At 34.0% G+C, this 22311-nt stretch overlaps 1 protein-coding gene across 1 annotated transcript in view; it reads left to right on the plus strand.

The window, feature by feature from the left end:
- Nucleotides 1-760: 760 nt before the first annotated feature.
- The window catches only part of LOC107493847 (protein SHOOT GRAVITROPISM 6), a 25303-nt gene continuing 3752 nt past the window's right edge, over nucleotides 761-22311 (plus strand). Inside the window, exons 1-45 of the mRNA XM_021124709.2 lie at nucleotides 761-947; nucleotides 1062-1152; nucleotides 1229-1313; nucleotides 1398-1448; nucleotides 3953-4024; nucleotides 4550-4640; nucleotides 4765-4860; nucleotides 5086-5164; nucleotides 5262-5325; nucleotides 5825-5928; nucleotides 6081-6186; nucleotides 8371-8460; nucleotides 8571-8648; nucleotides 9010-9077; nucleotides 9458-9557; nucleotides 9662-9796; nucleotides 9955-10044; nucleotides 10175-10240; nucleotides 10353-10448; nucleotides 10486-10560; nucleotides 11090-11149; nucleotides 11414-11503; nucleotides 11853-11974; nucleotides 12878-13007; nucleotides 13097-13176; nucleotides 13606-13741; nucleotides 14103-14184; nucleotides 14941-15083; nucleotides 15192-15272; nucleotides 15351-15451; nucleotides 16100-16338; nucleotides 16426-16535; nucleotides 16911-17042; nucleotides 17155-17229; nucleotides 17312-17445; nucleotides 17553-17625; nucleotides 17808-17939; nucleotides 18433-18608; nucleotides 18688-18810; nucleotides 19821-19881; nucleotides 19968-20063; nucleotides 20678-20778; nucleotides 21499-21604; nucleotides 22025-22138; nucleotides 22214-22288. Coding sequence (XP_020980368.2) covers nucleotides 917-947; nucleotides 1062-1152; nucleotides 1229-1313; nucleotides 1398-1448; nucleotides 3953-4024; nucleotides 4550-4640; nucleotides 4765-4860; nucleotides 5086-5164; nucleotides 5262-5325; nucleotides 5825-5928; nucleotides 6081-6186; nucleotides 8371-8460; nucleotides 8571-8648; nucleotides 9010-9077; nucleotides 9458-9557; nucleotides 9662-9796; nucleotides 9955-10044; nucleotides 10175-10240; nucleotides 10353-10448; nucleotides 10486-10560; nucleotides 11090-11149; nucleotides 11414-11503; nucleotides 11853-11974; nucleotides 12878-13007; nucleotides 13097-13176; nucleotides 13606-13741; nucleotides 14103-14184; nucleotides 14941-15083; nucleotides 15192-15272; nucleotides 15351-15451; nucleotides 16100-16338; nucleotides 16426-16535; nucleotides 16911-17042; nucleotides 17155-17229; nucleotides 17312-17445; nucleotides 17553-17625; nucleotides 17808-17939; nucleotides 18433-18608; nucleotides 18688-18810; nucleotides 19821-19881; nucleotides 19968-20063; nucleotides 20678-20778; nucleotides 21499-21604; nucleotides 22025-22138; nucleotides 22214-22288 — 4440 coding nt within the window. The 5' untranslated portion in view covers nucleotides 761-916. The remainder of the gene's footprint in view (nucleotides 948-1061; nucleotides 1153-1228; nucleotides 1314-1397; nucleotides 1449-3952; nucleotides 4025-4549; nucleotides 4641-4764; nucleotides 4861-5085; nucleotides 5165-5261; nucleotides 5326-5824; nucleotides 5929-6080; nucleotides 6187-8370; nucleotides 8461-8570; nucleotides 8649-9009; nucleotides 9078-9457; nucleotides 9558-9661; nucleotides 9797-9954; nucleotides 10045-10174; nucleotides 10241-10352; nucleotides 10449-10485; nucleotides 10561-11089; nucleotides 11150-11413; nucleotides 11504-11852; nucleotides 11975-12877; nucleotides 13008-13096; nucleotides 13177-13605; nucleotides 13742-14102; nucleotides 14185-14940; nucleotides 15084-15191; nucleotides 15273-15350; nucleotides 15452-16099; nucleotides 16339-16425; nucleotides 16536-16910; nucleotides 17043-17154; nucleotides 17230-17311; nucleotides 17446-17552; nucleotides 17626-17807; nucleotides 17940-18432; nucleotides 18609-18687; nucleotides 18811-19820; nucleotides 19882-19967; nucleotides 20064-20677; nucleotides 20779-21498; nucleotides 21605-22024; nucleotides 22139-22213; nucleotides 22289-22311) is intronic.

Here is a 22311-nt window from a genome sequence, read left to right on the forward strand (position 1 = left end):
GCTAGCACAAATGCTCCTCAATATCAGACTCTTTAACTCGGACAAAGAACTTACTCGCCGAGTGCACAACAGAATGGGATTATCACACTCAAATATCACCTAGTGTCACTGTTTCTCATATGACATTTAGGATACACACTTACAACTGCAAATCCACTACTACTAGACATTTTTTCTTAATTTTTGGAAGAAAAACGGAAGAGAAGAAGAAGTGAAATGTTTGTGAAGAATACAAATGGTTGCAGTTCCTTTTATAGCTGCTAAAAATTTGTCGTACTGTATCTCGTTTACACTATAACATTGTGTATATCTCTTTTATATTGTAAACGATATATATACATTTCACATTAGTGTGTCTTATCTCGTTTACGGTGTAAACGAAATACACATAATTTTATTTCATTTATACTATAAATGAGATAGGACATAAAATTCAAATCGGTAAAAACGTTACAAATTACATATTTTTATAATTAAAAAATTTATTTTATTTATTTAAAAAAATCGTGTTAACCCTCCTTTTCTCACCAAAAAAATTGATTTTTTTTTCAACTATACTAAAAACATATTAAAATTTAACTACTAAAATTAGTAATTAATATAAATTATATATTAAAATATATAGTATTTTTAATAATTAACATACTTTTTTTTGTTTTATTAAGTGAAAAATAAATTCTTACTGTATTTCTATAAGAATGTTAAAAGTTTGGCGTACAAATCATATTTAAGTCTTGTTAAGAAAAGGAGCCTTTTCCCTGGCAGTTGTACACAAAACCAGCGCAGCAAGGTGGTGAAAGTCCCAACCGAAAGGGGGCTCGGAGCTGCTTCCTCCTTTTATATAAATTCACATTGGTCACTTTCTTTTCCTATCAATTCTTCTTCTTCTAATAATCTAATAATAATAATAATTCCAATGGCCTCTTCAGCCTCTATTCCCGCTCCTGGTAACAATAAGTTCCTGCTGCGATCTTTTCATTCATTTTCGCTCTCGATCTCTCACACTCTCACCCTCTCTCTTCTTTTCGCGATTGTTCCTTTCTTTCTTATCGTTGTTACAGAGGCCGTTCAGGTTCTGGTCTCCTTGCTCGCCGATGATTCCTCCGCCGTCAGAACCGCCTCCATGTCTTCTCTCAAGGACATTGCTGCACTGTAATTCTCTCTCACTGTTCTTCCTTGAATATCCGGTTGAATTTCGGAACTCATGGATGCTTGAACTGTTCTGTAGGAATCCTCTTCTTGTACTCGAGTCTTGCGCCACTGTTTCACGCGGAGGACGGAGGGTACTCGCCGTTGCTGAGCTCGAATTTACTTATTGAGTTATTAATTTATTCTTTGACAGTGGTGTTTTTGTAACTCTTCCTCTTTATTGTATTCTTTCTTTTTTGCTTGCTTAATTTCTTACTAAGCTTGCTAAGATTGCTACCGCAGAGTTGATTTCTTCTAAGGTGATTTTGTTTTATTTTTTTGTTTGTGTTTTACTTTGGACCTGCAGTAATAGTTGTGTAGCTTGATTTCACTTTGCATCGAATGGTAGTTAATGCTTTCATAGGATGTTCAGCTGCTGCTTAGTTCATCGGAATTAAATGACTTCGGTAAGGTCGGTCAGCATCTACTTAGTAGTTAGTACTAGCTACTAGAAATGAAGTGAGCACATGGATTTGCCTCATTGTCTTTTGGAATAAATCTATCAGTTGGTGGATTGCTCTTAATCGTGTCAAGACTCTTAATTGCTGGGAGATACTCCCCCTCCCCCACTCCTTTCTTGAGCTTTCACTAAAACATAAGTACACAACTTCAAGAATTATTTTACTTTTTAGTAGAGAAGTGTAAGGAGTAAACATGGGCCTATAGCCCAATTAAGAAATTCTCACTAGGAGTAGAATTTATTATAAATAAAATAGTAGTAATAGAGTCATGTAACCATGAATTGAGTAATTTGTATCTTTTCTTCTTTGGAATTCCATCAATAGAATTATCTTCTCTCTATTCTCTCCCTCTTCATTCTTCCTAATTTCCCTCTAATTGATTAATTCTTTCCTTATTCAAATTCTTCCCCTTACAAGAAGTTCGATTTATATGATGATAAGACCTATAGAAGTCTCGGTACCGTACAGACATAGCAATGTTGGAACACGATAATCTTGTTTGATTTATTGTTTTGCAACTGACTTATATAAGTGGGAAAGATACTGTGTTGTTTGTAAGAGCAATGCTTAACAACATATTACATGATGAAATACAAAAAAAGAAACTAGTCACCATGCTACTATGAATAAGTAACTAAAAGACTAGGGAAATCAAAAAAGCAAAGCTCATCCATCATGCTGCATTTTGCTAGAAGAGAGCCATAAAGACATCAAGCGGGAAACTTTATCCCATGAATATGGTAGTGGCCAGAATTAAATCCATATATGTATTTACATGTGATTACAATGTAAAATTGATGTATTTTTTTATTTTTAAGTCAAATTAATTGCCAAACCAGAGGGTTTGAGAGTTTGGAAGGTATAATAATTTTACCTTGATGCTTTAGTTTATCTAATTTCTTTATTTGCTGTATTAGAAAAGGTAAAGAAGATAAAGGTTTTTTATAATCATTTGTTGATGAAAATTTGAATTTTGGAAGATTATTTCCTGATAAGTAACCATCTAACTCAGGCAATAGTGATTTGAGGTCTCAATTTGGTTGTTCCGTATATATGAGAAAACTGGTTACAGGTATTTCTTTCATTTCCTATTTAAGAAAATAGTGCTGGGGAATCGAGGGGGTAGTAAGTGTGCAAAGGAAGAAATACAAAGACTTGCTTTAAAATGACAGAAGGATTTTTGGGGTCAAACTGAGGTTAAAAGTTACAGGTTTAGGGAAATTTGTGTTACATGCAGGGAATGTTATTGATGGTTTTGGGCTGGTCATGGGTAGATTATTATAATATACATAGCTGGTTAAATAACCCAGAGTTTAGTCACGATGAAATTCACAGAATATGTTACTGAATTTAACATTGGAACTTGCATGGATGGACAAAGGAGTTGTTCTTGGTCTCTGATTACTCATACATACCTTTGAATATGTTTGCATCATTGGTAATGACATTGGACATTAAATATTGTATGTATCAAAGGAATGGGTGTATGCCTAGGCTTGTTAGGATCTAGCTTGACAGCTTTTTATTGTGAGTGAAACTAATTAAATTGCTCAAGAAGAAGGATGGGGAAAATTTTAAGATACTTCCATTTATGAGTTTGTGTTAACATTTGAGAAAGTGAGATAAGACAGAGAAAATTAGAGAGTGTAACGTGAACATTGTTCATTCTGAATTTTTTGTTTCAGCAAAGCCCTGAATCTGTGCTTATATACCTAGAGGAGAAGCTTGTTCAGCAAGTTAGTTAGGGGAATATAAAATGTATCCTAGCTGGCACTTGGTCTAACTGCTTGACAGATCAGCTTAACTGTTTATAACTGTTTCTAACACTTCTAGACTCTTACTCAGCTAACTCTCTAATTGACTAATGCATCAAAGCGTATAAGGTATCTAGATCATGAGCATTTGGTTTATGATTGTGTATGGACTAATATGGTGAATTGTGTGTCCCAAATGCATGTTATCTGTTTCTTATAGTGTGACTCATGACTACGTTGCTTGTTATGATAAATTTAATTTTGAAGACATGAAATTTGGATGTTGAATAAGTAAATGTCGAAGTTGAATTTCCTTCCGAATAGCTGTAAATCCTTATGAGCATTTCCCACCAATTACTGTAATGTCTGTTACATTTAGTAAAATCAGCATACAGGCTGATGGAGGGTAGGTCCACTTTAATTGATGAATTTCTGTCTTCCGGGTCATTATTGGTACTTTTTCTGTTCATCTTGAGATATAGTTGATAAGATGTTGTTTCTTACTTTATTGCTTATGCTTTATTGATTCACAGTGATTGCCTTCTGCAGGAATTCAATTCAGATTGGCAACGAGCAGCAACAAGCTTACTTGTTGCAATAGGCTCACATTTACCTGATCTTGTGAGTTATATTTTTCTTTCGAACTTTGACAGTAATTTTATATTATAAAATTGTTAAGTTCAATAAAGAAAGGAAAAGTGAAGTTACATGGTTAAAATGGAGTCCTACTGCCTCTTTGATTGCCTACCAACAAGATAAATTAAGTAGAAAACCTTTTCTTTTTGTTCTATAATTTTTTTATATTTTGATTTTATTTTTTTAGATTGGTGTTGCATAATTTATCAAGTGTTGATTCTTGAAATATTCCAAATTGGGAATATAGCGATATTTTTCTATCCTGCCAAAGTATTATCTCACAGCTTGTGCACCAGGCTGCCAAAGTATTATCACCATTTCTTTCAACTTCATTTGGCATGCTGCCCTGCATCATCATAATCATCATCATTATTATTGTTGTTATTATTATTATTATTATTATTATTATTATTATTATTATTATTATTATTTGCACTGTAGCTAGTTTTCCTGGATGCCGAGCTCAGTTCACAGCCTTCTGCCTTAATCTCTTTTAATTTGGTGTTACAGATGATGGAAGAAATCTTTCTTCATTTATCTGGCACAAATTCAGCGTTACCAGCTATGGTTCAAATACTTGCAGAATTTGCTTCAACTGATCGTTAGTAATCAAATTTTACTATGTGCTTCAGCTTTTGTTATGAAATTTTCATTAGCTTCTTTCCAGGGGAAGGATCTTGTGGGGAAAAAACTAATGTATTTTCTTTCTTTTAAATCTTACACAGCCTTGCAGTTCATTCCACGTTGGAAAGGTGTACTTTCACGAATTTTGCCAATTCTTGGAAATGTGCGCGATACGCAGAGGCCAATTTTCGCAAATGGTGTGGTGATTTTTCGGTTCCTTTGTTTATGATTTCATTATATGTGGTTTCAACGTCGATATCTTTTGATGATTTATCTAAAATTGTTCAATGTTGCACACAAAGCACTTGTCTTAATTTTGTGGCCAATTCAATTGCATTTGCAATTACTGACTGATGTAAAATTGGTTATCTGTATATAATATTATATTCTCTAATCTAACCAATAATTTGTATTCTTTACAGCATTTAAGTGTTGGTGTCAAGCTGCTTGGCAACATAGTATAGATTCTCCTTCACATTTTCCCTTGGGTGGTGATGTCATGTGAGATCAATACATAATCTTCCAGTTTGTTTTTAGTCTCTACATATGCTTATCTTATTTCTTGTCTAAAGGTGAGGGATGTGTCCATGTAGTGCAGGTCATATCTAAATTCTGCTTTTGAACTTCTATTGAGAGTTTGGGCAGCGTCACGGGACTTAAAGGTTTGCTCCTAATCTTTTGTTCTTTTGTTTGTGTCTTTTGCAATGCATGTACAGATTTCTGTATTGATCATGGAAAAGTTTTTATTTGGTTTGCTTGTGATATCTAACTCCGTGTTTATACTAAGTAAATGTTTAATCTGGTCTTTTGATTTAGAAAATTATCCTCAGTAAAAGAAAATTATATATACTTTTTCAATATATTTTCTTGCTTGGATGACAGTGGCATGTTGTATGCCTTTCCCCCTAAAATTGATTGGATCCATTATGGATGTTCCTATTGCATTGCATAATATCCAAAAACAAATTTTGAAAATAATGTGATTTTAACTGTTGATATGGAGTATTGCCTCAGACCACTGTAAATTTTGCATTTCGGAACGCATATTATGTTTCTGCAGATGAGTTGACCGTACATAAGTAATTTAATGCATCATTTACATGGTCTGATTGTAATGTATCGTTTTCTTATGTGTTTGCTTATTTCAATATTTAAATTTAGGTTCGTGTGGCGTCTGTGGAAGCACTGGGCCAGATGGTTGGTCTCATAACACGGACACAATTAAAGGCAGCTTTACCAAGGCTTGTTCCTACGATATTGGACTTGTAAGATTGATCTGCATAGTACTTTTCAGGCAACGGCCTTATTATTACTGTTCTCTGTGGAAAAAACGTTAAGCATTCTATAATATATAAAAAAGGCTCATAATGTCAACATATGTATAGTATAGATTCATGTTCATCTTTTCTGCTATCAGGTACAAAAAGGATCAAGAAATCGCTTTTCTAGCAACGTGTAGTCTCCACAATCTCTTGAATGCCTCTTTGCTGTCAGAAACTGGCCCTCCTATGCTTGATTTTGAGGTAATGATAACATAATGCCATTGTCTATGTCTACAATGCCTACTAATTTTTGTATAGCAATCTGTAATTAGTAGTCACAACTTACCATTTGAACCTGATTTCTTTTTGTATCATTTCATTGTTGGGACTGTAAAGTGCTGAGGTTAATCACGTAGCTCTTACAGATTCTTAAAGGAGTGCAACTTCTTAGTGCTTCTTGTTCTACTAAGAAGTAGGCAAGTGTTGAAGCACAATTTTTGTCTACATCCCATTAGGGAGAGTGGACAGTTTATAGGCATAGAATATATGTCTGTTTGTTTACAGTTGCTTGTCATTCTATAGTTGCCCCTGGATGCCACACTGAAGTCAATGTGTCACATTGGTTTTTACTGGTGTAGCTGTCACTAATTATAGCTGTTGTAGTCAGTAGAATCAATGGTGCAGTATCCCCTTCCCATTCATAGGTTCTGTTCTGGCCAAATTTAAGTAGCCCGAGATCTTCCAGCCATATTCTGTTATCCACTATTGTTCTAGCCAGGTCCTGCTGTGGTTGTTCTGATTTGTTTGGGCATTGCAACCTCTTTTTCTTTGATAAAACTTTTAATTTAAGAGTATGTTTGGTTGGGATTGAATTGGATGGATTTTTATTTATATATTTGTACTGTAATTGGGGTGGAAATTTTCATCAATGAGATATATGTTTAAACACACACACACACACACGCAGAGGTATAAGTTGGATAGCAATGCACCAGTTGTGGTTTCTTTTAAGTAGCATTGTCTTGCTGCTCTATTCTCCACAAGTGAAATGTGAGAACTAGGTCCTATGAGAAAGATACTTTTTGTGTTGTGCCTTAAACTCTGATGTCCCCATCTTGTTTCTTCCCCGCAAAGTAGACTAAGACCTATGCGATATGCGGGGGCTAAATTAATTATGCTATATAGTATAGATTTAAAGTGCTATATTGTTTTTTTATAGGTAAAGTGTTATGTTGTCTAGAGATTGATTAGATAGTATGTAAATTAACTTGAACTTGAAGGCAGGTTTGTAAAAAATATTGTACAGAGCATTGATTTAGTAATTTGTATATAATCCAATATAATTATACAACAAAATTTAAATGAGAGAAATATATTTTATCTTTTAGGAATGTAAATTTGTTAATTTTTAAGAAGACATTTTTCTTTTTATATTGTATTTGTACAAAGCTACATCTTTGTTTCTTGTTTCCATTTTTACCTTATGTTTTGTTTACAGATTTAGTCTTATGTTGTTTTTTTCTCCTTTTTTTATTTTTGCTTCCTGTTGGAGTAGTTTCTTTCTCCTTCCTTTGATATGTTCCAATATGGTCTTGTTTGTGTTTTCTAGTGTCTTTTTTGCTCTACATTAAATGCAAGTTCTTCATCTGAAAATGTCTCTTGGATTTGTTTATACTTCTTTCTCCTTCAAGTTTTGATTGGTGTGTTATCTTCGTCTGATGATATTAGTGTCGGTGAAGTTGGTTCTTATACTTTTCTAAAGAAAATGTTAGTAATGTAGGAACTTTATTTTAAATCAACAATATGAATAATGTTTTGAGGAAGAGGTAGTATGCATTCTTAACTTTTGTAACTGAAAATTGTTAGTATTATCAAAGTTTTAATGTAGATGTTAATTGCAGTTAACCGTTACTTTTTAATTCAATTGAGTAATGATTCATGTTCTTTGTATTGTTAATATGTAGAAATCCAATTCTCTTTTTATTGCATTGATTTTTAGTTAATTGTTGCCACCTATGCAAAATTGCTGACATAGCACAACTATAAAAGCAATATGGCAGAAGCTTATTTTGTAATAAGTTGGTATCGACTTTTATATAATATAAATAGATAGATAAATAGATTTGCATGCTTGCAGATTGCAATAGATTTGTTCTGTATATATGTGTGTGTTGTGTGCACCGGTGCACACACATGCAGAAACATATCCTATCGTGTTACTGTATTGTTATAGGTTATATGTTCCTCTTCTGTTAGTTGGATTAGTTATATTTACTGCAACTTTTGGCATTTGTAAATGTTTCTAATATAAATTATAAATTGTATGCTTTTCTTTCTGTCAGTGGGTTTGTTATCTGTACTTTATTGTTTCTAATTACTTCAGAGATTTAAAACAAAATACCTTTTCCATAAATAAAGTTAAAAATAAACACTCGTTATTTGCAGGATTTGACGCTTACTCTGTCAACACTTCTACCTGTAGTTTCTATAAATAATGACAGCAAAGATCAATCAGATTTCTCAATTGGACTTAAGGTAATACTATCTGTTCTTACTGTAAGATTCCAATCTTATTGAATATTTATGACACTGATTGTTGATGAAAAAGGTTAAATGTTCTTTTTTAATTCAATAATGTTTGGCAGATGTATAATGAGGTGCAACGTTGCTTTCTCACAGTTGGCTTGGTGTATCCAGATGATTTGTTTCTGTTTCTTGTAAATGTAAGTTGTTGAAAATATAGTTGAAGTGAATTTTCTATTCTGTTGATAAAAAAGGAAAAGAATAGTAAGCCGAAGGGAGAATAAGTTATACCATGTAATGCTAAATAACTTGCTAGAAGAAGTTAGACCCAGACTAAATATTAGATGAAGGAAGGCGATCAGTTGAACTAGTTTCTGGTTTGATTTAAAGTTGAATCATGTCCTATTTCTTTTACGCATTGTATTTAGCATGTGTGTTATGTTGAGGAAGGTGCCTTATTTGCACTGATGTTTCTTCCTTTTCCAAGGAGAAAATTATTTTGTTTCTCCTAAGATGATATAAAAGTGTTGCCTTTTTGGCCTACTTTTCTTTTTCTTTCAGAAATGCAGGGTGAAGGAAGAACCATTGACCTTTGGTGGACTTTGTGTTTTGAAGCATCTTTTACCAAGGTTCTTGCTTTTCTGTTCCTGGTGATAATTGTCATGAATCATATTTTCAGAAAGCTTAATTTGTTCGGTAGATACATGAATAGCTTTATACCTTCAAATCACATCAGGCAATAACATTTTTTTGGGGCTGCAGCCCTGACAATGCTTGGGCCCACTGTATGTTCTACTGAAATTGAGCTTTTATTTGGAAGATTGAGTCGTAAACAAGGATTAACTCTTGGCCGCATTTGGTTATAGGAGCTCTAATACCACCAGGCCATAAACTACCTTACCAAAAAGCTTAGACTATATTTGGGTTGAGGGATATGACTAATTTGGTACCTTAACAGTTACTTTGTGTAATTATCTTGTGTAAACTGACCTACAATTCTTATCTGAAGGTTATTTGAAGCTTGGCATAGTAAAATACCTCTACTTGTTGAAGCTGTAAAGTCCTTGCTAGAGGAGCCGAGTTTAGGTGTTCGGAAAGCACTTTCTGAGGTAATCCATTATGAACCATGTTCATGTAATTTACTTCTGAACTAACACAGTTTCTTACCCTTCACTTTCTTTTGGTCTTCTCTGCCTTCCTTCTTTTCTTGTAGTTAATTGTGGTTATGGCTTCACATTGTTACTTGGTTGGTTCATCTGGAGAGTTGTTCATTGAGTATCTTGTACGGCACTGTGCTTTAACTGACAATAATCGCGGTGATCTTGACATCCTGAATAAGAGAGTGGAGGTAAAATTTCTCCCCAATCCTTGCTTCTTAATAAACAAGTCCACTTGTGTACATATAGCCAACTTTACCTAGTCGGCCAAGGCTTAGTTGTTCTTAATTTTTAGTTTGTGTCATGTTTTTATCTTCTGTCATACCCATAAATATTGGATTTTTGACAGATGAAAATTAGGGCTGTCACTCCAGGGGAGTTAAGGACAGTATGTGAAAAAGGCCTCCTTCTAGTAACTATCACAATTCCTGAAATGGAGGTTTTTCATTCATTCCTTATCTATCCATTTTGTGCTAGTGATTTCACTTATTTCCTGGGCCTACTGTTACTGTCAGTTATTTTACGTTGTTGCCTTAGAAAACCTACTGAATCCATATTGGCTTTCACAGCACGTTCTTTGGCCTTTTTTGTTGCGAATGATTATTCCACGGAGCTACACTGGCGCTGTTGCCACGGTAAAAATTCTCGTACGACTTCTTGTAGGGATATGTGCATATGGGGTGAAAATGAAGGTTAACTGTCGCATGTTTTTCTCAGAATCAGAAGCCATTATCATTATTATTACAGGTTTGCAGGTGTATCTCAGAATTGTGGCGGCACAGATCTTATGGCAATGATATGTTGAGTGAGTGTAAAACACATCCTGATATACCAACTGCTGAGGTAGGATCTCTGGTTGATCTTATTCAAACCTGTATAGGAGCTTCTTGCTCGTTTGGTGGTGCTTTTGCATGATCCTCTAGCAAGGGAGCAGTTGCCTACCCAGATTTTAACGGTTAGTGTATCAAGTCCATGTACATCACACATTTTTCTGTGTGGATTATTCTTTGATGCAAACTAAAACGCAAACTTTTAGCATGTCATGTGGCTAGAGAAATTCTGGTGGTATTGGGAAGGTGATTGTTTTACAATGTTCTAAGCTGTGAACATCAACATTTATCAATCCTGTTTGAGTTTTCAGATGAAAACTAAATATATTTACTTGTTTGTTCAGTTTCCTTCCTGGTTTCCAGTACTTTTTTCTTTCCTTTTTTCCTTTGTTTTTTCAGAACAAATACTAAAACCAAGTGAGAAAGTTGAGGTTTTTTGTAGGATAAGAGGTAATATGTACTTAAAAAGGTTAAAAGATCTGACTAGGTAGGTTCAACTTTAAGATGTATATAAAGTATCCTTTTCATAATACTCCCGATATGATCTGATATATTTACTCATCTTACACTCAATATTGTACAATATATTTACTCTTCTTATCACTTGATCTAAAATTCTTGCATTTCCTTGTATGACATACTTTTTGTTTGTAGGTTCTGTGTCTTCTAGCACCCCTATTTCCGAAAAATGTCAATTTGTTTTGGCAAGATGAGGTAATATTTTATGCGAAACTTGTTGATAGATTGGAAAGCTTACACTTAGCTCTTCTTTTGTTTTCTTTTAAAAGCCTTAACACAGCAAAGAACAATTTAACATCCCCAGAACAACAACTTTATAAATCAGCAAAAATCCTAAGAAACCATTTTTCATTCTTTATCTTTTGTAACATAATTTGTCATGGTACTTGTTAAAACTTGCAATTCTTAGATAGCCATTTAGATTAAAGTGCAATTAATTGTGTTTTTGGTAAGCTCTAGATTCCGAAGATGAAGGCCTATGTTAGTGATACAGAAGACTTGAAACAGGATCCATCTTGTCAAGACACTTGGGACGACATGATAATAAATGTGAGTGTCAATCTACTCAGACCCGTTATTATTATGTTACAGTTTTACAATTTAAAAGAAGTGTAAGCAATGTAGTGAAAAAACTTTTGGTCCATTGTATGAGTGGGGACTTGGATCCTTTCATTTGTTCCATATCTCCTCAATTAGTTAAATGCAAGCAAAAAAATAATTTTGTTCTTGAAATGGTCAAACAAGCTTCTGAAATTAACCTGGTTGTAAAAAATTTGCACTGGCTGATAAGTATATTTGATATGGTTATGTTATGTAAAGATAATTCAGCTCAATATGATGTCCTAGACTTTCCTTTCGTTATGAAATTTTAATATCATTTATTTAATTTGGATGGCAGTTTCTTGCAGAATCATTGGATTTCATTCAAGATGCAGATTGGGTTATGTCTCTTGGAAATGTGTTCGCTAAGCATTATGAGCTCTACACTTCTGATGATGAACATGCTGCTCTTCTTCACCGGTATAAATGCCCCAGAAACATGCCATGCAAAATATTGCTTTTTATTTGTATTAAAAGTTGGTTTCTCCTTATAACAAAGCAAAACAGAAATGGAATCATGTGGTAGTAGATTTTCAACAAAACCTCATGTTATATAACTTAAGGTTCAAATTTTCTATAGTAATAGAATATTATATCCCATTAATCTTGTTTAGGCAGTTTTTAACCCTTTACTCAAGTCTCAAGGGCATTTCCCATTCAAGAAAAGGATATTTGTTAGAATCTATGTCTAATTTAGTTAAACCATAGAGAACTCGGAAGGTTGGTAGTTCATGGTTGAACTCAGGCCAGTTCTACTGGTTGAAGTTTTCCAGTTTTGGGTGAGTATTTCTAGTTTGACCCATACTCTTGTAGGGCTCTGGATGCAATTGTGTAAGTTCAATTGTCGTGTACTGGTTTTGGAACACTGAAGTCTGTTGCTTTTGATTTATTTACAACTGAAAAGAAGAAATCTGTTGCTTTTGATTTATTTACAACTGAAAAGTAATCTAGTGGATCCTAATTGGTGGGATAAGGTTTTGTTGTTGTTGAAAGCCAATCTAAAGTTGGCATTCAGTCCTTACTGTTTACTTCATTTTCCCTCTTTGTATTCCACTTCCCTCTTTTTGTATAGGAACCTCTGCTATGTGTCTGTTAGTCATCATGATAAGATTTGGGTTTATGTCAATTGCCAACAATAAGCTGAATTTGCATCAGAAATGGTTGATTCTCTTGCTTATTCTGATGCCACCATTATTTTAGTGTGCATTTATTGGCACTATGGATTTTCCAATCTGGTTCCCTCTATATCTGTGCTGTGAAAAATCTTAGTTGGCATTATCCAGCACTTAAGGGGGTGAAAAATGACATTGATCTTGACCACAGGTGCTTGGGGATTCTGCTTCAAAAGGTTAATGACAGAGCTTATGTCAGTGATAAAATAGATTTGATGTATAAGAAAGCAAACATCGCAATTCCTACAAATAGGCTAGGGTTGGCCAAAGCAATGGGTCTGGTAATTCATTTTTTTTTCCGTTCTTTTGGATTTGTTTCTTTTCCCATTTCCTGTTGTTTCTAAGCTGATTTTCTTTTCTATGTTTTAAGGTTGCTGCTTCTCACTTGGATACAGTGTTGGAGAAGCTAAAGGATATTCTAGACAATGTTGGACAAAGCATATTTCAGAGGTTTATGTCAGACTTATAGGATTGAGTGTATACACTTTCTTTATAGGCTTGCACTAACCTGTTCTTCTGCAGATGAATATAATTTCTTGACCTTCTACAATTCTATGTTTTACTAGAATCTTTACACACAATAGTGTATGATATATATCATGCTACTGTGTGTCATGCAAAATGTTCATTGATGGTGTTATAAAATTTTTTGTTTCTTACTGGATACAAATATAATCCACTTTTACGACTCTTGTCTTTTATGTTGTCCCTTCCCAAATCTGTAAGTAATCACTCAGTAGTCTGCATTTGAAAAAATAACAACAGTGCATTAACATTTGACATGCTTTTAGAATATTTCTTCTTTTCTCTTCCTTTTAAAATGATTAATTAATTTGAGAATTTGTCTGACCTGACCTGTTTGAAGCTTTCATATTGCAGGATTATGGCATTGTTCTCAGATAGTTTCAGAACAGAAGATTCGGATGATATACATGCTGCTTTGGCTCTAATGTATGGATATGCTGCGAAGTACGCACCATCAACTGTCATTGAAGCCAGAATAAATGCCCTTGTTGTAGGTCATCTTTTCTCTCTGCTTCAGATTTGGTATTCATTTGAGTAGATCCTTTGTTTCCTTTATTTTTGACCATTCAAAGTGGAAAGAATGTCTTAAGAACCATTCTGGAATTTGTTTCTTGAAGTCAGTTTTAATAATAATGCAGTAAAATAGATTTTAAGACACAAAAAAAAAAAGAAACATATCTCTTTTGAAATAAAGATGGGAAAAACTAGGGTTTTCTCATGTCCCCCTGAGAAAGTATGTTAATAAAAAATAAAATTACTTAACAGAGTAAAATGCTATGCTTTAGTGTGTGTTTGTGCTATTATTACAATCAGATAAAGTTGATTTGATTGTACTGTACATTTGTGGACAGGGCACCAACATGCTTTCAAGGCTTCTTAACGTCCATCATCCCAGAGCAAAGCAAGCTGTAATAACTGCAATTGATTTACTAGGTCTGTAATGATCTCATCTGAACTTGAGTATTATTGGATATCATTATCCTTCTTGTTGCTGTAAGCCTGTAACTGTGTCATTACTACTCTTTTCCTTTTTCTTTTTATTTATTGTTTTTAAATTATTATTTTTACCTAAAATTGTTGCTTATGGGTTTTCAAAAATCTTTATAAAGTAAAATTGAGGAAAGTTGCATTTATTTTCCCCTAGAGGTCTGTAACTCTTCAGAACTTAATTGTTATCAGATCTCATTATCCTTCTTGTTGCTGCAGCTGTGTTATTAGAACTCCTTTTTATATTTTTTACTTTTTATTTCTTATCTTATCTAAAATTGTTGGTTATAATGGCTTTCCAAAAGGATTTTATTTAATGCCCGGTTTTGATGTATAAAGAAACTGGAACGCTTTGTTTCATTTCTTAGCTACTTTTGCTGCCTATTTCATTTTTGTTTTTGATAATCTTTTGGCTGACAAGTATTGCCATCAGAGTGTCATTTCAAGATGTATCTGTGTAATATTTGAGTTGCTTTCATTTTTCTAGTCCTTTCACGGTTTTAAAATTAAAGAAAAGCCCTTGGACAATCATTCATCGCAATGAACATTTCCAGTATGTTAATGCTCTCTCATTGTCTATTGAATAGAAGCTGATTTCCAGATCTGTACAACGTTTACTTGAAGTTCAACAGTCAGTAATCAAATATCAATTTGATATTGCCTGATATGTTTGTGAGCATGATGTGATTTTCGATGATGTAGGTAGTGCTGTCATTAATGCTGCTGAAACTGGTGCACCATTTCCACTGAAAAGGAGGGATGTATTGCTTGATTATATCTTAACTTTAATGGGACGGGATGATAACGATGGCTTTGCTGATTACAATGAACTTCTGCGTACTCAGGTCTATAAAATGATGTTCAGTGATTTCTCCTAGGGTGAAGTCACTTGTGAATTTAACCTGGGAATGTTTTCTTTTTTTAATTAATTTTTTTTATTATATTTTATTTAGGCCATCGCGATAAGTGCCTGCACTACGTTGGTGTCTGTAGAGCCAAAACTAACAGTTGAAACTAGAAACCATGTCTTGAAGGTATGGACTTTCATTTGATTTTGTGAACGTACTATTGGCAATTTTGCTGCCATCTGAGTTTGATGATGAATTTGGCAGGCTACGTTAGGGTTTTTTGCAGTACCAAATGATCCAGTTGATGTTGTCAATCCCCTGATAGAAAACCTGATAACACTCTTATGTGCAATTCTTCTTACTAGGTAATTTAAGTTAAAAACCCTATTCGATATAATTTTCTGGTCTTCTTGTCATTGTTTGATATCCTCTGCTTCATTTTATTTTCATCGTTCCCATAGTTTTCTTTTTCAAAAAAAATAAAAAATAAGAACTTCAGCAGTCCTTATTCTTAGATCTGTTTTATTGTACTTTGAGCACTTTTGTCTTGCATTTTAACAAAATGATCTCGGTTGCCTCTCACTCTGTGTCTCTATATGTCATATGACACATGCTCATTCAATGAATCATTGAAAAGTTGATGTTTGCCCATGATATCTCTTTTGTGTAAACCCTATTCGATATAATTTTCTGGTCTTCTTGTCATTGTTTGATATCCTCTGCTTCATTTTATTTTCATCGTTCCCATAGTTTTCTTTTTCAAAAAAAAATAAAAAATAAGAAATTCAGCAGTCCTTATTCTTAGATCTGTTTTATTGTACTGTGAGCACTTTTGTCTTGCATTTTAACAAAATGATCTCGGTTGCCTCTCACTCTGTGTCTTTATATGTCATATGACACATGCTCATTCAATGAATCATTGAAAAGTTGATGTTTTCCCATGATATCTCTTTTGTGTAAACTTGTTTTTCGTTTGTGCAAATTAATAATAACAACAAAATCCATATTTTTAGTGGAGAAGATGGCAGAAGTCGAGCAGAGCTGCTACTTCTTATGTTGCGGCAAATTGATCAATTCGTCTCTTCTCCTATTGAGTACCAAAGGAAAAGAGGTTGTCTTGCAGTCCATGAGATGCTTCTCAAGTTTCGGGTGATTTGTGTTAGCGGGCATTGTGCACTGGGATGCCAGGGGAGTTGTGCACATAACAAGCAAATTGACCGAATTGTGTTTGGGAATTTTTCAAAGCTACCATGTAAATATATTCCTTTAAACCACTTTGAAGTGTTTCATTGATATGCACCCTAGTATATACTTAATTGTATCGCTTTTGAACTGGCAGCTGCATTTGTTTTGCCAAGTCGTGAAGCTTTATGTTTGGGAGATAGGGTAATTGTGTATCTTCCACGATGTGCAGACGTGAATTCTGAAGTCAGAAAAATATCTGCAGAAGTAAGCAACTGAGGTTTTTGTCTCTCTTATGTGAAAGGGCACAGCCTCTCATTAAATTTTTGTGTAGCTTCTGGATTAATATAATATTTATATGAAATATAAAACCATGCTTTCTAGTGTTTGCCTTCTGTATTAATAAGGTTGCTGAATGTAGCTGAATCAGTTTTCATCTTATATACAAGATGACAATAGCTTATTGGAAATACAATGATAAGTTAGTTACTGATCTGTCCTAGCCGGCGGAGGTGGTTACACTGCCTTAGTTCTACTCTACTTGGACTTACAGTCACTACAGCTGCTTCTAAATTGCTCTATTATGCACAGTGCATTATTATATTGTTCTTGAATAATCTCATTAATTGTTCTGTTGTGCAGATTCTTGATCAACTCTTTAGCATCTCTCTTTCACTTCCGAGACCTGCTGGTTCATTGATATCTTCTGAAGATATAGAATTGTCATATAGTGCTTTGTCCTCTCTTGAGGATGTAATAGCCATATTGAGGAATGTAAGCTCATTAGCTACCTGGTGTATTGCCTCGCTTCTCCTCATTTTTCTTATATAAATGCTGATGGGCAATATTGCTACTAAAGATTTTCATGGTTCTCATTAATATACAGGATACTTCTATTGATCCATCAGAAGTTTTCAATAGGATTGTTTCCTCGCTTTGCATTCTGCTGACAAAAGATGAGGCAATTGTTGTATTCTCTTGTCATATGTCTGTCTCTCTGTTTATAAGGTATAACTAAAAACTGTCTTTATGTTCTCTTACAGCTGGTAGCTACACTGCATGGTTGCTCAGTAGCCTTAAATGATAAGATCAAGCAGTCAGCTGAAGGGGCTATTCAAGCCGTTGTTGAGTTTGTTTCGAGAAGAGGGAGGGAGCTTTCTGAGTTTGATATCTCAAGGTTTGAAGCAGACCTTGTATACAAATTATGTTATGGAACAATCTTAAACTACATTTTCTTGTGAGGTTAATTGTGAGCATAAGTTGTGGACATATATGTATTTACAGGACGACGCAATCATTGATCTCTGCCACTGTGCATGCAAGTGATAAACACTTGCGTGTGGAGACCCTGGGAGCTGTATCCTTGAAATTTTTAATTTGATAAATCTCAGTGTTGAAAGGGGTAAATTTTTTTATTACTAGTTTATATTATTTGAATCATAGTTTTTTTTTATTTTATTTTTTTGTGAAAAAAGGTTTCTTATGGATGTCCTTTTCAAGTTGTTTGCCTCTGGCAGATTTTTCCTTTACTGTAGAAAGATTTCTTCTTTGGCTGAAAACACTAGTCCAAGTACTGTTTTTGATGAAGTTCTGGCTACGGCTGGGAAGGATATAGTCTCGAAGGATATATCTAGGTTACGTGGTGGTTGGCCTATGCAGGATGCTTTCTATGTAAGTCTGCTGATCTTGCTTTCATGTGGCGTAAGAACACTTAGTTCAAACGGAAGACCATGCTGTGGGTGAATATTTTTGATAGAACTCAAAAGCATCAATTTATTCATGTAACGAGAACCATTCTAACCCAGTCAGATTGTAGAACACTCTTGGTTCCTATTGATTAGGATTTCATGTTCTTGCTTAAATTGTGATTGATAAATTGATTGCAGAAAAGAGCATTGCTGATTCATTATATCTCTGTTCCTACTTTTCCTTTTGTCTTTCTCAGGATATTATTCTTTCAAATGCCATTGATTTGGTTTTGCTTTTGTATAGGGGAACCCTTATTCCCAATTTGTATTACCCTTCTCCTCATCTTAATATAATTCTTTTTTTGTCAAAAAATAAAAAAAATAAAAAACAAAGAAAAAAGATTAGAAGAAGAAATGTGATCTTGTTTGAAGAATATGTTTGACATAGTAATTTGTTTGGGAATTGTTTCTTGCAGGCATTTTCTCAGCACATGGTACTGTCAGTTACATTTCTAGAACATGTAATGTCTGCCCTTAGTCAGACTCCTATCGTTAAAGGTGATGCATATAGAGTTGAGGATAGCCAGGTTGACAATAATATAGAGAATGGCAATCTTCAAGCTGCAATTTTTGCCCTTACTGCTTTCTTCAGGTTTGTATTATCACCTACATATGATGGATTGAGTATATATAGATGACCCAACAGCTTTGCAAACCTTTATTTGATTTAGAGGAGGTGGAAAAATTGGGAAGAGGGCTGCTGAGCAAAATTATGCTTCTGTTCTTTCTGAGCTTACGCTGCAACTTGGAAGCTGCCATAGTTTAGCTAACTCTGGCCAGCAGGAGCCATTGCGGTGAGAATCTAGTATTATTATTTGCATGCTGGCGTCGACATTGTGCTGCATGTCAGCTATTCTCTTATATTTAGGATTAGCTAAAAGGTGTCCTAAGGACACTTGTTAAAAAAGACAATAATGTAAACTTTTAAAATTTGTCATGTCTTTAATGCATTGGAGATATACAAAACTTTTCATTTCCTTAAGTTTTAATGAGATTTTTCCGTGTTGTGTAACGAGCTTATTTTTTTTATAGTGTAAACGAAATACGTGTAATATTATTTCGTTTATACTGTAAACGAACTAAGACATAGAGTACATTTTCATAAAAAAGCTTAAAAATGTTTATTTTGGTAAATAAAATATTTATTTAATTTATTTAAAAAAAATCCATTTAAATGTCAGAGATAATAAAATATACAGAAGTAAAGAAAATTATTTTAGTAGATGGTTGAATTGTCTCTAGGGGTGACTCTACCAAGGATCCTTAGCATGAATAAGCATAAACTCTTGGGTATGTTAAGTGAATCAATATATATTTTAGTATGCCCCCTTATCGAAGAGTGGCTTTGGCTTGAGCTTTTAACAATACACAGCCCACCTAAATCGTGCTGAAAGTCAACTTATTCTATTTAGAGAAAATGAGGTGTTAACTCTAGATCACTACACTCTAGAGATTCTGATATGTTATGAACCATATTAATAGAGTGAGCTGAGCCTTAGTTCTAGAAGACTCTAGAAAGTGTAGGAGGGTCAGAATCTGTTAGACTAGTTAGGAAACTTAACTAAAGAGCAGTTAGAGATATTGTAACTAAAGATTAGAATGACTTCACACCTCTATATATAGTGAACTGAGCACAAACTCAGTAACAATAACGGAATTCAGTTTCTCTCTCTCTCTCTCTCTCTCTCACGACTAGTAAACATAAGAGTTTTTATTTAAAAGTTATGTTGCCATTCTTATATAACTATGCGTGCTATTTCACTTGTGAATCCTGTGTTTGATTCCCTTTTTTCCTCTTGTGCAGGAATCTTCTAACTGCATTCCAAGCATTTTGTGAATGTGTTGGTGACCTCGAGATGGGCAAGGTATACATTTTCAAATTGCTCCATTTTAGGGATTTAAGATATGGTCTTGGAAGTGAAACAATATGACAAACTATTTCTTTGTTCAGATTTTAGCGAGAGATGGTGAATTATCTGAAAATGAGAGGTGGATTAATCTCATTGGAGATATAGCTGGCTGCATATCTATAAAACGACCAAAAGAGGTTATGCCATATATCTAATTACATTCCTCTTTATAATAGTCGGATATGTTGCACAGTGAAAAAGAAATTTCTGATGTTTAGTATTAGAATTTTTTTACTTAGCTTTATCAGTTGATAGTTTTGGAAATATAAATCAAAACCATTCTAGATGTTCTCTGACAGCTGAAGCTTTTAGGTGGATTTAGGATTTTGAATTGTATGATAAACTATTCTGTCTTTTGGTAAGTTATTAGGAGTTTAATCCTAACTTCCTTTTTAATTCTGGGTGAACTTATATTGTTCTGTGTTTTCTTATCATCTTCCTTAGAAGGGTACCTGACTTTCACTATAATCATCTTTTCCTATAGTAGTCCAAATTTGACTGAAGTTTCAAGTAATGAGTAGGAAGACATCCTTGGAACATTCTTACCACCAGAAGTGATTATGGTGTTTATTTTTTGAATTTAGTTCCACCTTCTGTTTTGTGCCTGCAATGTTATTAACCTCTTTCTTCGTTCTCCTCCTATTTTTAATAACTTGTGTGGTTGTCTTATCACCTTTTGTTGCCTTTAAAAATTTCATTCTATAAAATAGTGGAAAATTTTGACAAATTTCTTTTCTGGATGAAAACATAGGTGCAAAATATTTGTCTAGTTTTGACGAAATCATTGGATCGACCACTGAAATACCAAAGGGAAGCTGCCGCAGCTGCATTGTCAGAATTCGTTCGTTATAGGTGCATATATAATGATAGTTTTAATAAGTTTCCTCATGGTGGTGCTGGAATATTTTACTTGTTGATGTTTTCCAGAACATTACATGTGTCTTTTATTTATAAACTTCTTTTTAGACAATGGGTTCATCATCTCAGCATGCAATAGAGCGTGGAGATACAATAAGATCATAACAAAAACAAATAAAAGTTGTAATTGTAATGCATGAGCTATTTACCCCCAAGGCCAGTCATGACAAATTTGTCATCAATAAGAAAACTCAAAGATATTTTAGTTACTCAAGAAAAATCATGCAATCCTTCACTTATACTATTGCATGCATAGCAACATAAATATACTGAGAATGATTGAATTTCAGGAAAGGATTATTGTCCCTATATTGGATTGTGATGGTCTATTTCTGTGTGTGCATAAACAATTGCTTTTCATCGTTGAAGATATTAAGGAGTGCTATTGATGCCAGACGTGAGCTTTTTTTGGTTTCTGTTAACATATCAATGTCATTTGTGGTGCTCAGAATAGTCAAAGCTTTTGACAGGGTTGGTTGTTGACATGGTATTGATGTATCATGTGATTAGGAGTTTTGATCCTTCCCATCCCCTATCTTTCATTACTTAGGACTATTAGTTAGTGCAATTTATGGTCTTAAAATTACTGCTGCTAATTCACATTTTAAAGTTGTTACGTTGAAGTTCTTATTGTTCTCATTGTCAATTGTACAGCGGAGGACTTGGTTCTTGTCTGGAGCAAATGGTTGAGGTTTTATGTCGACATGTATCGGACGAGTCCTCAACTGTTAGGCGTTTATGTTTGAGAGGTTTAGTGCAGGTCTCATCTTTCAACATATGATATAGTGTTTTCAGTTATAATGTTGTTCACATAGATTGGCTACTTTTAAATTGTTGTTTGTTTGCTAATTATAGTGGGTTTCATATTGATAGATTCTTTTTAGATGTTTGATTGCTTGCTAATTATGTGCACTTTTTCCAAGAGCTGGGTGTCCTATCCAAGGGAATCTGCATATACTGGCCACATTTTCCTGTTTTTCAATTTAGGAAGATTCACATTCATTTGAAGAGTATAATAAATAAAAACTGTATATACTGTTTTAAACAACAAACCCCGGCTTTATTGTCATTATTGATAAGCTTATTGTAGGGCAATCTTAATAATCTACACATCTGACCTGTAAACGTGTCTTCATTTGATCGTTGGTCATGTCTAACTCCCCAAGTGTTGATGTTGCAGATTCCATCTATTCATATCCTGAAGTATACATCTCAAGTCTTGGGTGTTATACTAGCTTTGCTTGATGATTCTGATGAATCTGTACAATTGACTGCAGTATCATGCTTACTGATGGTATAGTTCTCGTCCTGTTACTTGTCCATCCTATCTAAATTCTGTTGCTTACTTTTGCTTTTTGGCTTATTGCAGATTCTTGAATCTTCACCTGATGATGCAGTTGAGCCCATTTTGCTTAATCTTTCAGTACGGTTGAGGAATCTTCAAGTGGGTCAATTTACTATCCTCAG

This window comes from Arachis duranensis, chromosome 6 (genome assembly GCF_000817695.3).
Source record: "Arachis duranensis cultivar V14167 chromosome 6, aradu.V14167.gnm2.J7QH, whole genome shotgun sequence".
NCBI lineage: Eukaryota > Viridiplantae > Streptophyta > Magnoliopsida > Fabales > Fabaceae > Arachis > Arachis duranensis.